Source organism: Limanda limanda, chromosome 1, assembly GCF_963576545.1.
Source record: "Limanda limanda chromosome 1, fLimLim1.1, whole genome shotgun sequence".
NCBI classification, from domain to species: Eukaryota; Metazoa; Chordata; class Actinopteri; order Pleuronectiformes; family Pleuronectidae; genus Limanda; species Limanda limanda.
The window spans coordinates 22,673,040-22,690,003 of NC_083636.1; the positions used below are offsets into that span (position 1 = coordinate 22,673,040).

Below are 16,964 nucleotides of genomic sequence, written 5' to 3' on the forward strand. Positions count from 1 at the left end.
GAGTAAGATGTGTAGACTTTCTGTCCTGATGTCACGGTGGAGCTTGTTTAGGAGCCGGGACGGCAAACAGTCGTGATGTTGTTGAGAGGTTAGCTCAAGATGATGGATGATGGATGATGGATGAAGGATGATGGATGATGGATGATGGATGATGGATGATGGATGATGGATGATGGATGATGGATAATGGATGATGAATGATGGATGATGGATGATGGATGATGGATGATGGATGATGGATGATGGATGATGAATGATGGATGGATATATTGAACGTACTTGAATTTCCTCAGTGACTAGCTTCAGTTGCCTTGTAGATAGATGCTTGCACTCTGCAGGTTAACGTTGGGTTAGGGTTCACCTTAATGGTTAGGGTAAGGGCTAGTTAACCTTAATGATTAGGGTAAATGTTAGTTAACCTTAATGGTAATGGTAACGGTTAGTTAACCTTAATGGTTAGGGTAAGGGTTAGTTAACCCTAATGGTTAGGGTAAGGGTTAGTAAACTGTTTCATCAGACGCTCACACACTGCAGATTAGGGGCGTAGGCTTGTGTTTGATTGATTGATCCGATGTTAAAATGAGTTAAACCATTAAACCCATTAACAGACTAATTATTTAAACCGGTTAAACTGTTTAACCTCCTCACAACTAAATTCTTCATTAAATAATTAAACTCTTATTTACTCGTTATTTAGCGACTCGCTCAGAAAACTCTTCATCTTCTCCACATTTTTTCCTAAATATAATAAACAAACCAGTTAACAAATGAGGTAAAACATTTTTATATATAATATATAAAATAACAAAAAATAATAAATAATAAATACCTCTTGTACTCTTTATTTGAATCTTTGATTAGCTTCAGTATATTTTATCAAAGTGAATCTTGAATAAAACAAAGATTTGGTTCTCACTTAATAAAAATATCCAGTGAATTTTACTTTTTTGAAAAAGAATTCAGATGAATAAAGATGTATTTTCATAAAATATGTCTGATTATTAAAATGTGAAAGATATATGAGTATTTCTTTAAAAGAAGATTCCACTGATACAACAAATTTAATAAATCAAACAACATTATGTTTAAGAATGAAACTTTTTTAATTAAGAAGAAAATTAAAGGATAATTTTAAGGTTTTTTATCAAAATTTATTTATTTAATTTATTAATTAATTATTATTTACAGTTATTTTGTGAAACTGATTCATGTTCAGTATTGATGATTTATACACAAGATGAAACATTAAGCAAGAAATCAACTCTAATATTATAATGTAGTATAAAGTAGTATTTGTATTGGTAGTAGTGTATCTTGTATATCATATTGTAGTATTTATAGTGCTGCAGCAGTATTTAAGTATATTACAGCACAGTACCAGGCATTATAAAGTGTAGGAGTACAGTATACAGTAGTACATAGTTAATACGATAGTACATATGTAGTAGTACATGTTGTGTTGCAGCAGGTGACCAGATTAGAATCTTGAATCACCTTGAATTCGGATGTTACAAATTTACCTGAGCAGGTTTTATTCTAACTCGAACCGAGCAGATTATCTTCGTCCGTCTTCAATAATCCTTCAAACATCGACACAGAATCAGATTAGACAGAGAAAGACGGAGATTAAATCCAATAACCTGCAGATTATTAACTTTAACCCTTTAACCTGAACTAATCTGACCCAACTGGTTTAAACTGGTTTTAAACCAAAGAGCGTTATTCTGAGCTATAAACACACTCGTCCTTTAAAAGGCTGCTTCACTCCTCCACTCCTCCACTCCTCCACTTCTCCACTCCTCAACTCCTCTACTCCTCCACTCTTCCACTCCTCCTCTCCCCGACTCCTCCACTCCTCTATACTCCTCTACTCCTCCACTACCCCCCTACTCCACTCCTCCACTCCTCCACTCTTCTACTCCTCTACACCTCTACTCCTCTACTCCTCCACTCCTCCACTCCTCTAAGCCTCAACTACTCCCCTACTCCACTCTTCTACTCTTCTACTCCTCCACTCCTCTATACTCCTCTACTCCTCCACTCCTCTATACTCCTCTACTCCTCCACTACTCCACTCTTCTACTCCTCTACTCCTTCACCCCTCTACTCCTCCACTCCTTCTCTCCTCTACTCCTCTACTCCTTCCCCCCTCTACTCCTCCACTCCTCTACTCCTCTACTCCTCCACTCCTCTTCTACTCCTCTACGCCTCCACTACTCCCCTACTCCACTCTTCTACTCCTCCACTCCTTCATACCCCCACTCCTCTACTCCTCCACTCCTCCACTCCTCACTCCTTCACTCCTCAACTCATCTATTCCTTCACTCCTCCACTCCTCCACTCCTTATCTCCTCTACTCCTTCACTCCTCTACTCCTCCACTCCCCCACTCCTCCACTCCTCCAATCCTTTTTAAGCTTCTCTCCTCTACTCCTCCACTCCTCTACTCCTCTACTCCTTCACCCCTCTACTCTTTCCCTCCTTCACTTCTCAACTCATCTTTTCCTTCACTTCTCTACTGCTCTACTCCTCCACTCCTCTACTCCTTCACCCCTCTACTCCTCCACTCCTCTACTCCTCTACTCCTCCACTCCTCTACTCCTCTACTCCTCCACTCCTCCACTCCTCACTCCTTCACTTCTCAACTCATCTATTCCTTCACTCCTCTACTCCTCTACTCCTCCACTCCTCTACTCCTCTACTCCTCCACTCCTCCACTCCTCACTCCTTCACTTTTCAACTCATCTATTCCTTCACTCCTCTACTCCTTCACTCCTCTACTTCTCCACTCCCCCACTACTTCTTAAGCTCCTCTCCTCCACTCCCTCTCTTCCTCATCCCCACTTTACTTCTCTCATTCTCCACTCTACTCCTCCTTGACTTCACTGCATCTTAACTTCTCCCCCAGTCATCCACCATTTCACTCCTTCACTCCTCCTCAGCAGGAGAAGGGAGATGAAGAAGAGGAAGCGAGAGAGAGGTAGACGTGGAGGGACATAGGAACTCTTCAGTCTACACAGACTGAACTGGGATTCAAACCAACAACCTTCCTGTTGTTAAACATCGGGCTAAAAGGTATTTTACACACACACATACTGTTTATCTAAACTCTTTGTCTAAATGCCAAATTCATCTGATGAATCTTTGATTGATTGACTGATTGTTTGATTGATTGTTTGATTGACTGATTTACTGATTGATTGATTGGTTAAATGATTGACTGATTGTTTGATTGACTGATTGACTGATTGACTGATTGACTGATTGATTGATTTACTGATTGATTGATTGTTTGTTTGATTGACTGATTGACTGATTGATGGTTGATTGATTGATTGACTGATTGTTTGATTGACTGATTGATTGCTTGATTGTTTGTTTGATTGACTGATTTACTGATTGATTGATTGTTTGTTTGATTGACTGATTGACTGATTGACTGATTGACTGATTGATGGTTGATGGTTGATTGATTGATTGGTTGTTTGTTTGTTTGATTGACTGATTGATTGACTGATTGATTGTTTGTTTGTTTGATTGACTGACTGATTGTTTGATTGACTGAATTGATTGATTGATTGACTGATTTATTGACTGATTGTTTGTTCGATTGACTGATCGATTGATTGATAGTTTTATTGATTTATTGACTGATTGATTGGTTGATTGATTATTTGATTGACTGATTGATTGTTTGTTTGTTTGTTTGTTTGTTTGTTTGTTTGTTTGTTTGTTTGTTTGTTCGTTTGATTGACTGACTGATTGTTTGATTGACTGATTGATTGACTGATTATTGACTGATTGTTTGTTTCCTTGTTTGTCCGAGACCATGGACGTCTGATCGTGTTTGAATAGAACGATCATATTGATCGATGAAGTGTCCTCACAGCTGGGGCTGTATCATAACCACGCTGTGATTGGACGAAGCATGGGTATGATACGACCTCAGTTTGGAGGAAGTCCACTCACAGTTTTTCACAATAAAAGTCTCCCACACATCCACTTCTTTTTGTGTTTTAATCATTTTACTCTTTTACTAAGAGGACAGGAACTCATCTTCAATAAGATTGTCTGGAATCATTGATCATTGATAATTCATCACTGACCTCATTGATTGATAATAAATTATAATTGATCACTCTCTGTTCTTACCCTCAACAAGAGTAAAGCTAGCAAACTTTATTGACAGTAAATAAAGCTCAGAGAGTCACAGGTGAGGATAGGCGCTAGGGAGTATTTACAGCACTGGTTGGAATAAACAGTTATAATAATAATAATAATAATATAATATAATGGAAAGTCAATGAATTAAATCAATCAATCAATCAATCAATCAATCAATCCAATTTTATTTGTATAGCCCATATTCACAGGTCCCAGTTTGTCTCATAGTCTTTAACAAGGTGAGACGTCCTCTGTTCTTCACCATCAACAAGGGTGTCAAACTACTGAGTCAAACTACTGAAACCTTTAACAGGTGAAGAAGGTAGAAACCTCAGAGACACATGTTAGAATCCGTCTCCCAGGACGGACACTAGTCCAACAGATGTCCCGTTTAACGGAGAACATCAGAAAGATCAGAGTCTTTACAGCTTTGATAAAATAACCACTTTGTAGCAGATTTGAAGGTCAATGAACTGATGGATTATTGTCAAGTATCGGAGGCGAAATTTTATGTATCGAGCAGTCTTGTAGAAAACAATAGTCCATGTTGAGCTGCCACCACGATCAGGATCACAATCAGATGCCATAATCCACAGTGCAACGTCCACTGCCGCCATCAGGATAGGTAAATGATCTGTATACGATCTTTTCTAGTCTGAATGACACAAAGCTCTTTACAGTTTTACCATTCACACACTTCACCTGTGTGCAGACGTACGTTCTCCAACACACATCACTCACACACTGTCACAGACGTTAGAAGCAGGTTGGTTCAGTATCTTGCCCAAGGACACTTTGGCATAAGGAATGTTGGCAGACAGGAATCGAACCACTGATGTTCTGGTTGGTGGACGAACTGCTCCACCACTTGAGCCACAGCCCCTGGGGTTATGGCTATGTTTAGATCACCGCCTGTCAGCAGCACAATGTTCTTAAATAACAATGATAAATGTGAAATAAAGTACAAGGACAGACAAAGTGAATTTTTTGTATGAAAATTATTCTACATCTAATAAATAATGAAAAGAATGTGTCATCATTCTGAATGTTTGTGTTTTTTTGTCATTCATAAGACTGTGACTTCAGAAACAGCACATAGTTAAACATAGTTTAACATTGTTAAACATTGTTAAACATAGTTAAACATTGTTAAACCCTGGCCCCTGAAAAATACATTTTATCGAGTTCAAATTTTTTTTTTTAAACGCAGTAAAGTTGTTTTTTTCTGAATCATTTTACAAACGCAGTTCAAATCATAATAGTCAAATAAACGTTTACATTTAAAATAGATCTGTTCCGTCTATTAACAATTAATTTTTGTAACTTGTTTTCTTTAATTGAGTTCTGTTAATTAGTGCAGATGGACTCAAATATGCGTTTTTGTATTTGTCCATTAGGACGAAGTTAATATATTTTATTTTTAACGGACCTTTGAAGCCCTACCGTCACGAGCGGAACTAATGTTCCTGTCCGTGTTTCCAGTCGGGATGCCATCGCGGTTGCATGCGGGAAGCCAGTGCGAGATGGCGGTCGATTCTCAGGCCGTGTAGGACTCTTTCAGATCCGCCGTGTAGCTTTAATTTCTGCCTTATCTCATCCCGCCTCTGAGCCGAGATATGGAGGGGGGGAAACCGAACCTGACCCTGGTTTACCAGGCGGTCCAAGCCCTGTACCACGACCCGGACCCGGCCGGCAAGGAGCGTGCCTCGGTGTGGCTCGGAGAGCTCCAAAGATCGGTAAGAAAATGGGAGAGCCCGGGGGACCGGGGGGTGGAGGCCGGGGGGCTGAGGGGGTCCGAGGGGGATCGGGTCTGCTGCGTCCGGAACCGTGTGTGAATGTTGACCCGCTTTGAAAACACCTGGAGAAGCGAAGTGCGCAGTCTCAGAGGAGCCGCAGCTTCCCGTTAGCATCACAGCTAAGCTAAGCTAGCTAAATGAATGGATAGAAACGCAGAGCTTTAGCTTCGTGTTAGCATGGTTAGCTGCGTGCTGTCACACACGGACACACACACGCAGTGGTGCTGACGAGTCAATGTCGTGGTTTCCAACGAATGATCCGTGTTTCAGGTTCTACCAGGCCCGGGGTGCTAGCTCCTTTAGCATGCTAGCCTGACTGGTGCCACTGCTGCGGTGACGTTTACTCCCTGACGTCATGTAGTCTGACGTCAGGGAGTGAACGGCCCCGCAGCAGTTATTTAAGTTATATTAAGTCAATGACCAGTGTTTATCTCTGGTTAGGTTCGAGTTAACCCGAATAGCTGATCACCAAACTCCAGGCACAAGATCACAACTTTATCTGGATTTAAAGATCAAACTATTAACAGGTGTAATTCAGTCCTTCTTATTAATTTATTACAATAATCAATAAATACACAGCTAACCCTGTCAATCATTTGTATTTATTCATCTGATACAATAATCAATCAGTTATTAAATATAATGTTGTTAAGACAGGGAGCTCTGATGTCCCTCTATCTCTGTTTCTCAATGAGTGAAAACTAAAGTGAGATTTAGTTTCAGGGCGGAGCTCAAACCACATTCAAATAGGGACCGGGGATCAGTGACTGTATATAAAGATGATCAGTGAGTGTATATAAAGACCATCAGTGACTATATAAAGATGATAAGTGACTGTATATAAAGACCATCAGTGACTGTATATAAAGACCATCACTGACTGTATATAAAGATGATCACTTACTGTATATAAAGATGATCAGTGACTGTATATAAAGATTATAAGTGACTGTATATAAAGACCATCACTGACTGTATATAAAGATGAGCAATGACTGTATATAAAAGGGTTAGGGTCAAAACAGCACTGTGATAGTCTGACTGCAGCCTGTGTGTGTGGCTAATCAAACGCAAACTGACGATCACATTTATTGAGTTATTAATCAATGTTGTCGGATCATGAATCCGGATCGAAACCCTTACTCTGACAGGGGTAATGACATCACTTCCTGTCCGTCCCTCAGATGTACGCCTGGGAGATCTCAGACCAGCTGCTGCAGCTCAAACAGGACGTGGAGTCGTGTTATTTTGCTGCTCAGACGATGAAGATGAAGATCCAGACATCCTTCTTCGAGCTTCCTCCTGAGACCCACAACGCACTTCGAGACTCGCTGCTGACCCACATCCAGAACCTCAAAGATCTGTCGCCCATCATTGTCACTCAGGTAACACTGTTCACACCTGTTCATTATGATCCGAGGAACTGAACAAGCCGGTAACGAAAAACACGTTATAGGTTCATTACGTTACATAAATTAGTGTCACACATATGTTGTGTTAATATTTCATTGTTTGTTCTGTCCTGATGTTGCAATAAACCACATCTGCTCCGAGGATCAATGAATATATTTGATCCTGATCCATAACACTGATCAGTTCCGAAGTTGATTGATCTGTTTTCTGTGTCAGCTGGCTTTAGCGATCGCAGATCTCGCTCTTCAGATGGCGTCTTGGAAAGGATGCGTTCACACGCTCATAGAAAAGTAAGAATTCACATAATTTCAACTCTTTACAAACAGGAAGTGATGATTGTAGTAAGGAAGTATCAAGACGATTGCGTCTACAGATAGTTTATATATTTTCATTGAAGAATGAGTGATAACAGCGACAAGACGATGGAGAAGATATGAGTATGTTGAAGAATCTTCAGAAGACTGGTCTTTGTCCAGAGTGAAGGACAGTTTGATTGATCCTCTGATGATCTGACTCACCTGTCCGTGTCTCTGCCTCCTCTCAGGTACAATAATGACATCAGCTCGATGCCCTTCCTGGTGGAGATCCTCACTGTGCTTCCAGAAGAAGTTCACAGTCGATCTCTACGAATCGGAGCCAATCGTAGGACAGAGATCATCGAGGATCTGGCTTTTTACTCCAGCACTGTGGTCACCCTGCTGGTCTGTGCACTCTACCTCTGACGCCCTCTACTGGTTAAATGTTTCTCTCTTGTCCTCGTGTCCAAAACTTTCCTGTTGGTCAGTGTGGAGTGTTAGGGATGGTTTTAACACAGATTAAAACAAATAACATTTACTCACATTATTTTACAAACAAAAACACCAACAATCTCCAGTGTGAATTAATGAAACAAGACTTAACATTTAAATAAGTTTCACTTGTCTGTATGTTAGTTCTTATATTTATTTTCATAATCAACTATTGAAAAAACATGCTTTTTCAGTCATTATTGATCATCTGCAAATCATGTTTCAGTTTTGGGTGAATTACTATTGATTGATATCAATAACCCAAGCCAGCATTTGTCAGATTCACAGTACAGCGATGAGATGATGATTCAGATCAGATTGTCATCTGGACTCAGAGGACAGATGATGCAATGTCACGCTCTCTGTGTTTGATTTCAGACGTCATGTGTGGAGAAGACGGGCGACAATGAGAAGATGCTCATCAAAGTGTTTCGTTGTCTCGGCAGCTGGTTCAACCTGGGAGTGCTCGACACTAACTTCATGGCTAATAACCAGTTGCTCATGGTTCTCTTCCAAGTCCTGGTGAGAATTACTCATTATTTTTTTATCATCTTGCAAGTCTACAGGGATGTCGACATAAATTACCACGAGAGTGATAAACCAGTGTCGCATCAGCTGTTGATGTTTCCTATTGTCTCTATAGCAGAGGGATGAAACCTCCACTAACCTCCATGAGGCGGCGTCGGACTGTGTCTGCTCGGCTCTCTACGCCATAGAAAATGTGGACACCAACATGGCGTTGGCTCTGCAGCTCTTCCAGGGCGTCCTGACCTTGGAGACGGCTTATCACATGGCTGTAGCCCGAGAAGACCTTGACAAGTGAGGACACGGAGGAAACGGTTTCCAATTGTTGTTCATTGCACTGTCGGTGTGTTTTCGGCTACATGCATGATTTGTTGTGTGTTGTCAGAGTGCTGAACTACTGCAGGATCTTCACCGAACTCTGTGAGACGTTTCTAGAGACGACTGTCAGGAGTCCAGGTCAGGGTATGGGTGACCTGAGGACACTGGAGCTGCTGCTGATCTGTGCAGGACACCCACAGTACGAGGTACGAAAATAACCAACACCCACAGTGTTAGTTGATGTGTTCAGCTACACGCAGTATCTAGTGTGCTTCTGTTCGTCCCAGGAGAAGGAACCTCACATGTGGCTCTGAAGTTTCTATGTTTATTTTCCCCCTGTGAATAGGTTTTTAGTAGTTTTTCCTTCTTCTTGTTGAGAGTTAAGAACAGAGAATGCCGCTTGTTAATATCTATGAGACATATTTTAATTTGTGAACATGGGCTATACAAATATATATATATAGTTTTTTCTGGGTTTTAGATGAAATTGTAATCATTAAAGTTCTACTTTTTGTTCTGGTCGTTGTGTTCCAGGTGGTGGAGATTTCCTTTAACTTCTGGTACCGTCTGGGAGAACATCTGTATAAAATTAATGATGCGGCGCTTCACACCATCTTCAGACCGTACATCCAGAGACTTCTGCACTGTTTGGCTCGACACTGTCAGCTGGATCCAGACCACGTACGAGTACTAATCCTGTTCACACCGACATTCTGATGAAATCCTGAACTTTATTATTCACTCTGATCTTAAAATCATTTTGACTGGAATCTTGCTTAACGGTGCTTACTGTTGTTGGTTAACTGTGTATCTGGTAAAGTGTGTAACTCCTGAAAACATTTTATTCTTAATCTCGATCAATGCAAAATAATTTTCTCTCAACAGGAGGGAATCCCGGAGGACACAGATGATTTTGGAGAGTTCAGGATGAGAGTCTCTGACCTCGTTAAAGACGTAATTTTTCTTGTCGGGTCCATGGAGTGTTTTTCTCAGGTAACTTTAGTTTATAAAGCTGGAGTTAGTGACTCTGGGAAACAGCTGTTGATATTTCACGTTTTTCCTGCATAGAGAATTGTAAGGCAGCTTGTCAAATGTCTTGCTAAATGAATGAATGGGCATGCAGCTATGAAAAAGATTTAACTTGTTTAATGGAAGTATCTATTATTATGTTGTGATCAGTGTTGATATTGTGATTAGAATCAAACCGATTAGGGAAAACCATTGCTTATTATTTTGTTGGCAAAAAGGCAGGGACAAATTTCGGGGGTCCCTAAATTAGATGCTTGTCCACCTAAATGAATAAGTTGAGTGCACCATTGCAAACAATAAATGTTAGTCTGAAGCCCTGGTTAAAAAGAGTTTCTGCTTGTTCTCAGTTATATTCTACGTTAAAAGAGGGGAACCCCCCCTGGGAGGTGACGGAAGCTGTTCTTTTCATCATGGCTGCGATTGCGAAAAGTGTCGATCCGTGAGTATCTGCAGTTTCCTTTCATCTGCTGAAACAATTTCCAATCCGAACAGGGAGAAGATATTTGTGAAACAGAAGCTGAATTGTTGAACATGTTCAGATTTTAGGAGACTGTGTTTTCTTTTTCTTTAAATTCTGTTTAAACCACTTTGTCCTGGGTCTGTTTCTTTTCCAGAGAAAACAACCCTACGCTGTCGGAGGTGCTGCAGCAGGTGGTTTTACTTCCTGAAAGTGTCCACATGGCGGTTCGATACACAAGCATAGAGCTGGTTGGAGAGATGAGCGAGGTCGTAGACAGAAACCCAAGATTCCTGGGTAGGAAAATCTGTCTGAAAAATGAAATCTGAACACCTTTGTCGGATTCCCCTCCAGCTTTTGTTTCATTGAACATTTATCCAGACAAATATTCACAGGAAAATGTTGCCATTCATTTTACTGAGTCTCCTGTTTGTGTCTGAAGAAAGGTCTTTTATTGTGTTGAACTGTGTACTTCCTGTCAGACCCCGTGTTGAGTTACCTTATGAAAGGCCTCGGAGAGAAACCTCTGGCGTCAGCGGCGGCGAAGGCGATCCACAACATCTGTTCAGTGTGCAGAGATCACATGGCTCAACACTTCCAGGGTCTGCTCGACATCGCTCGCTCCCTCGACTCATTCGCCCTGTCCACAGAGGCAGCCGTAGGACTGCTCAAAGGTATGGTAACCGGCCTGTGGTGATGTCAGGTGACATGTTTAAATTAATTTTAAAACAGAACACAGGTTCTAAAGTCACACGTGCACTCACATGTGTGATTTACCTGCACAGGTACCGCTCTGGTCCTGGCTCGTCTTCCTCTGGAGAAGATTGCAGAGTGTCTCAGCGACCTTTGTGCAGTTCAAGTCATCGCTCTGAAGAAGGTTAGTGTTTACATGTCCTTTCATCTTGTAACGTTTTTATAATAAATCACGTCACTTTGGTTCTGTGTTTAAATAGTTTCATTTTTAATCTTTATTTAATTTTTTTTAATGTTAACATGTTTTTTAAAAGAAGTAAAATCACTGTCCAGTTTTCACGTTTTATATATCTATCTGTTTTTCAGCTTTTAGCAGAAGAATCTACAAACGGTAAATCGGCTGATCCCACTGTTTGGCTCGACAGACTGGCTGTTATCTTCAGGTGAGTTCACCTGTTGTCAAACTTTATATAAATGAACAAATACTGACAGTGATTGTTGTTGTTAGGGTTTATTTATATTATTACTTTTTATTTTTAATATTTCCCCCCCAGACACACAAACCCCATAGTAGAGAATGGACAGACTCACCCCTGTCAGAAAGTCATCCAGGAGGTAAAACACCTCATGAACTTCATCACGTGACTCGCCTGTAGATGATGCGTGTGTCAAGTGACTCACCTGTAGATGTTGCGCGTGTCATGTGACTCTTCTGTAGATCTGGCCGGTGCTGTCGGACACTCTGAACACTCATCAGGCTGATAACAGAATCGTGGAGCGATGCTGTCGCTGTCTCAGGTTCGCTGTCAGATGTGTTGGGAAAGGTTCCGCCTCCCTGCTACAGCCACTCGTCACTCAGGTGAGAAGCAGCGGCTCTGAAACACCTTTGCTGTGTTGTACTCGTCCTCTGGACACACCTGTACGGTCGATGTTGTTGTTGTTCTTGGTAGAGGATTGGTTGGATTTCAAGATCAGTAGATATTCCTCCGATTGTTCAGTTGACCAAAACATGTCAGAAACGAACAGAAAATCTTTCTCCTGATTTAATGAATCTACCTGTTAATCTGTTTTCTGATTGGATGTTGGTTGTGATCAGATGGTGAGTGTGTACCAGGTTTATCCACACTCCTGCTTCCTGTACCTGGGCAGCATCTTGGTGGATGAGTACGGCATGGAGGAGGGCTGCAGGCAGGGGCTGCTTGACATGTTACAGGTAATGATGCACCTGAGCTGCAGGTGAACTCACCAGGATCCAGTCTGATTGTAAAACATTTAGATAATGATGGTGACATGACTCTCCCTCCTCCAGGCTCTGTGTCTGCCGACCTTCCGGCTCCTGGATCAGGCCAACGGTCTGAGGAATCATCCCGACACCGTGGACGACCTGTTCAGACTAGCCACCAGGTGAGTGCAGGTCGCCTGATCACTTCCTGTTTACACACCAAATGTTGACTCTTCTGATTCGTGTGTTTGTGCGCACCCAGGTTTGTTCAGCGGAGTCCAGTCACGTTACTGAGCAGCAGCATCATCATTAGCATCATCCAATGTGCGATTGCTGCCAGCTCATTAGACCATCGAGACGCCAACTGCAGCGTCATGAAGTTTGTCCGAGATCTGATTCACACCGGAGTCGCCAACGACGTGAGTCAACAAAGTTAAACGTTCATTTAACAACTTTGTGTCAAGGAAAGTAACATTTTCAGGAAAAAGCTTGAAGGTTAAAATGTCTCATGAAGAAAATTATTATATAAATTAATAATATCAATAATTTGACTTGTTTACATCTTCGATGTGACTCGTGTCTCTGCAGCACGAGGAGGACTTTGAGGTGCGGAAGCAGCTGATTGGTCAGGCCATGGAGCAACATGGTCAGCAGCTAGTCACTCAGCTCATGCAATCGTGTTGTTTCTGTCTGCCGCCGTACACGCTTCCTGACGTGGCCGAGGTTCTGTGGGAGGTCATGGCGTTTGACAGACCTGTGAGTAAACACCTGAGCAGAAGCATCAGTCCGGCGGTGCCTGTGGATCCTGACCTCTGTGACCTTTGTCGTTTCAGACGCTCTGTCGCTGGTTAGAAATCGCTCTGAAAGGTTTACCAAAGGAGACGTCAGGAGGCGCCGTGACAGTCACACACAAACAGCTGACTGACTTCCACAAACAGGTTACCAGGTGAGACACCTGCACCACGTATGACATCGCAACATGTATGACACTGGCCCGACACCGACTCTGTTCTGTTTCCTCAACTTTATGAGAAAAGTGTGAGGCTTCAGATCATGGTTCTGTTGGAGAGACTCGGACCTGATGAGGTTCTAACATAACCAGCCAAATAAAAGTTTCTGATTGGCTGGCAAACATACAGCTGTGAGCAGGTGTTGTTAAAGTGGGTTGTGTCTGTGTCCGAAATCACTCACTAAACATTATACATATTTTTTTATTCTCTTCATTGTGCACTCATTGTTTCACACGATGCATCATTAAAAAAGTTCACATCCGATGGTCACTAACATAGCAATATATCCCATCATGCATTACAATCGCAGCATTGACAGGAAGTAAAATGGTGGAGAGGAGAAACACAGACAGCCCTGATGTTTTTTTACACCACAGGCTATATCTGTGAGTTGTGAAAATATGTAACAAGTCTTTTTCTGCTTTTAAGGATTCAATAAGCTTTTTACTGTAAAGTGAAAATAACCATTTACTTTTTTGTATGGGATCTTTGATTTTCATGTTATTGTTGAATGTCAGAATCCTGCAACAATAACTTAATTACCAGTGCACAGAAAATGAACTGAGTAGAAAAAGTTTTATTATTTTGCCCATGAGCTCACTGCAGTCATGGTGTGATAGTTTCTATATTGGGAAGTGTCTGTGATTTCAGACCCAACTCAGGTGTAAAGTGATGACTTGTGATCGGATCATCGGACACATGTCTTCAGGTAGCATTGGTAATTTATAGCTACAGCAATAACCTGGGTTACTCTGCGTGCATGTCGGCCACAAACTGCAACACCTACCAGGGCAGAAAGAAAAAAACAAACAGAAAAAAGACGAGTAGAAGCAATTTGAAGTTTTACAAACCCCGAAAGATTCATGTTGAGACCTGTTTTTCTCAAATGGAACAAGGACAAATTTAGAGCAAGTTCAGACGAGTCCAGAGTTTACCTCAACACACTGATCTGTGTGCGTCTGTGCATGTGTCTATAGTTATGAGGCCAATTGTGGTAGGATAGCGTCATTGTGAGAACATTCTGTCTGGTCCTCACAAGTTCAATGGACTGTTTGACGGTTGAGACTTGATTTGGGCTGGATTGTGTTAGAGTAACGAGCTCAAGTGGAAGTTGAAGCTAATTCAAGCTGGACCTTTTCACTTGAGCCAGGATAGGTTTAATCCTGAGATAAAGAGATAAGAGTTCATTTATAAGAGACATGCTTTTTGTCTTATCTTTAGAATCTTAATATGTAATATGATTGACGTGTTCTTGCATTTGAATATGTGAAAATACTGATGCTACTTGATTTCTTATCTACACATGTGCTCAATTTCTGAAACTGACTCATTACTAACTAATAATGATCCTGAAGCAGCAGCGGCATAACTTTGCAGCGGGCCGCCTCTTGTGTGATGCTGTTGTGTTACAGTGTGTGTGTGTGTGTTGTGTGTTGTGTGGTGTGTGGTGTGTGGTGTGTGTGTGTGTGTGTGTGTGTGAGAGTGAGGCTGTTGTGTTAGAAATCGAAAAGAGATACTAAATATGTTGTATTCATGTTTGTGTTTGTTCAGTGCTGAGGAGTGTAAACACGTGTGTTGGGCCATCAGAGAGTTCACCAGACTGTTCCGATAGCTGCAACCTTCACACCTCACCAGGTAACAGTTCGCACCAGGTAACTGTTCACACCAGGAAAATGTTCACACCTTGTAGTTTTTTCAACTTTGTTGTTTCGTCTTCAGGTTAAATGTTTTGTTGACCAACGTTCAGAGGTGACGGCAAAAATCTGCGACTGCAGACGAGGATCCACAGAACGAGGAAGAGGAGGAAGAGCGACTGAGAGAACGTTAAGAGGTTACGTGTGAAACGGGATGAATTTCTCTGACAGACTGACAGAGTGAGGACTGACTGAACAGACCGAGTCCTCCCCCTGACCCCTGACCCCTGAACTCACCTGCAGCAGGTGAAAGAGGGCGGGGCCAGGACTGGGAGGAGTTCACTAAGTGAGCTGATGCGGATCACACCTGTTGGATCTTGATGAATCGGAGGACGTGCCTGGTCAACAGTTTTTAAGAGATTTATTTTTGGGACTTTGGTCGTGATGTTTTTTTGTCCGTGCCATTGAATGAGCCAAAAAAATTCCCATGATGCTCTTGGCTGAGCGGCTGCCTGAGGGGGCGTGATCTGGTGGATTTGGCGTCACCTTTGACCTTTTTAACTTTGGTTGAATTTTAGTTGTTTTTCCACAAAGTGAGAGAGACTGACACCATGACATCATCGGTGATGTAGCCTTGTTGTAAACAATAAACAACTGAAACAACAAACAACGTTTTATTAACATTTGACTCCTTTGTTTGAAAGATGTCCGATCCACCTGAAGCAGGCGGTAAAGGTCACCTGACCTTCATCACGAACACAGAACCACCTTCGTTCAGGTGAAATCAGTGAAACGGAGTCCGAGGGTTAGACGGGGTTTGTCTGCTGATGTGTCACAGGGGGCAGTACTGAGTATTCAGATTAGAAGCTCACAGGTGATTCCTATGTTTAAGGAAACGTGGGGGTGCGCTCATTCAGTTTTTATGAACAATATTCTTATAATTTGAAGTGATGCCACTTTTCTATCCTGATGTTTCCTTTTTACTTTAATTTTGTAATTTGCTGACCTAACGTGGCAGCAGTGGACGATGGAAGCTAGCATGACTCAGATTGATTACGTAATTCATCAATACTGCGGACCAATCAGATTCAAAGAAGATCTGACTGGAGCACATGTAACAGGAGCTGATTCCAGGTGTTTGATTTTCTTGCTCTAAAGTTTGACTGAACAGGTGAGGTCACCGCTGCCTTTTGGGTAATCTGGCACCCAACGGAAAGAAGACATCCAATGGAATCTTAACTACTATTAACTAACCCTGAACCAGCAGAAACCAGACCATAGATGAACTATTAACAAGTACTAACTAACCCTAACCAGAAGACCACACCTGTTGCTTGATTTTCTGATATCACTGGATTGAAGTTTATCTAAAATCTAACCGCTGAGGACAATAAATCTGTGGTAAAGGATGTTTTTCAGTAGTTTGTAATAATTATAATTAGTGTGAATAGACTCAGTGCTGCCCCCTTCAGTCAGTTCACAGATAATTTGTTTCCTTGTTAATGAATGCAAAAATGTGACGAATGAAAGAAAACGTGTTTATTTAATTCCTGAAGACAGGCGAACTGTCAAAATGTTTTAACAGTTTAAATTCAAAGAGTTTAATCGATCTAAAGACAGTTGACATGTTTGTGGTCACTTCACTGCTCAAACAGGAAACGGTCACTTTTACTTCCTGTAAAAATCAGCTGATTTTTGTTTCTCTGTAGACGAGGACTTTAAAATAAAAAATATAAAAGTAAGTTCAAACAAAATGAAAGTTGGAAAACTTTCTTTAAAACAATCTGATAACAATGTTGATCCCCCAGAGTCCTTGTATCTGGGGGCCCTGGACGTGTAGATCAGGCCATGTGGGGTGTCCAGTGGCCCTGGACGTGTAGATCAGGCCACGTGGGGGGGGGGGGGGGGTCCAGGGG

General features: G+C 41.6%; 1 protein-coding gene across 1 annotated transcript; it reads left to right on the forward strand.

Moving 5' to 3' along the window:
• The first annotated feature begins 5,663 nt into the window (after positions 1-5,663).
• tnpo3 (transportin 3) lies at positions 5,664-15,729 on the forward strand. The gene is made up of 23 exons (XM_061075036.1): positions 5,664-5,899; positions 7,144-7,344; positions 7,589-7,662; positions 7,917-8,073; positions 8,539-8,682; positions 8,804-8,979; positions 9,071-9,209; positions 9,538-9,684; positions 9,889-9,996; positions 10,380-10,471; positions 10,647-10,786; positions 10,972-11,163; positions 11,275-11,366; positions 11,549-11,625; positions 11,737-11,797; positions 11,901-12,041; positions 12,279-12,395; positions 12,492-12,586; positions 12,667-12,823; positions 12,993-13,160; positions 13,238-13,350; positions 14,966-15,049; positions 15,134-15,729. Exons 1-22 carry the CDS (start codon positions 5,780-5,782, stop codon positions 15,024-15,026), a joined length of 2,772 nt encoding a protein of 923 aa, XP_060931019.1. The 5' UTR covers positions 5,664-5,779; the 3' UTR covers positions 15,027-15,049; positions 15,134-15,729.
• The last annotated feature ends 1,235 nt before the right edge of the window (positions 15,730-16,964 follow it).

Coding starts and splice junctions, on each gene's coding strand:
- tnpo3 (XM_061075036.1), top strand. CDS start 5,780: ATGGAGGGGGGGAAACCGAACCTGACCCTGGTTTACCAGGCGGTCCAA. Junction 5,900..7,143: donor TCGGAGAGCTCCAAAGATCG/GTAAGAAAATGG, acceptor TCCGTCCCTCAG/ATGTACGCCTGGGAGATCTC. Junction 13,351..14,965: donor TTCCACAAACAGGTTACCAG/GTGAGACACCTG, acceptor GTGTTTGTTCAG/TGCTGAGGAGTGTAAACACG.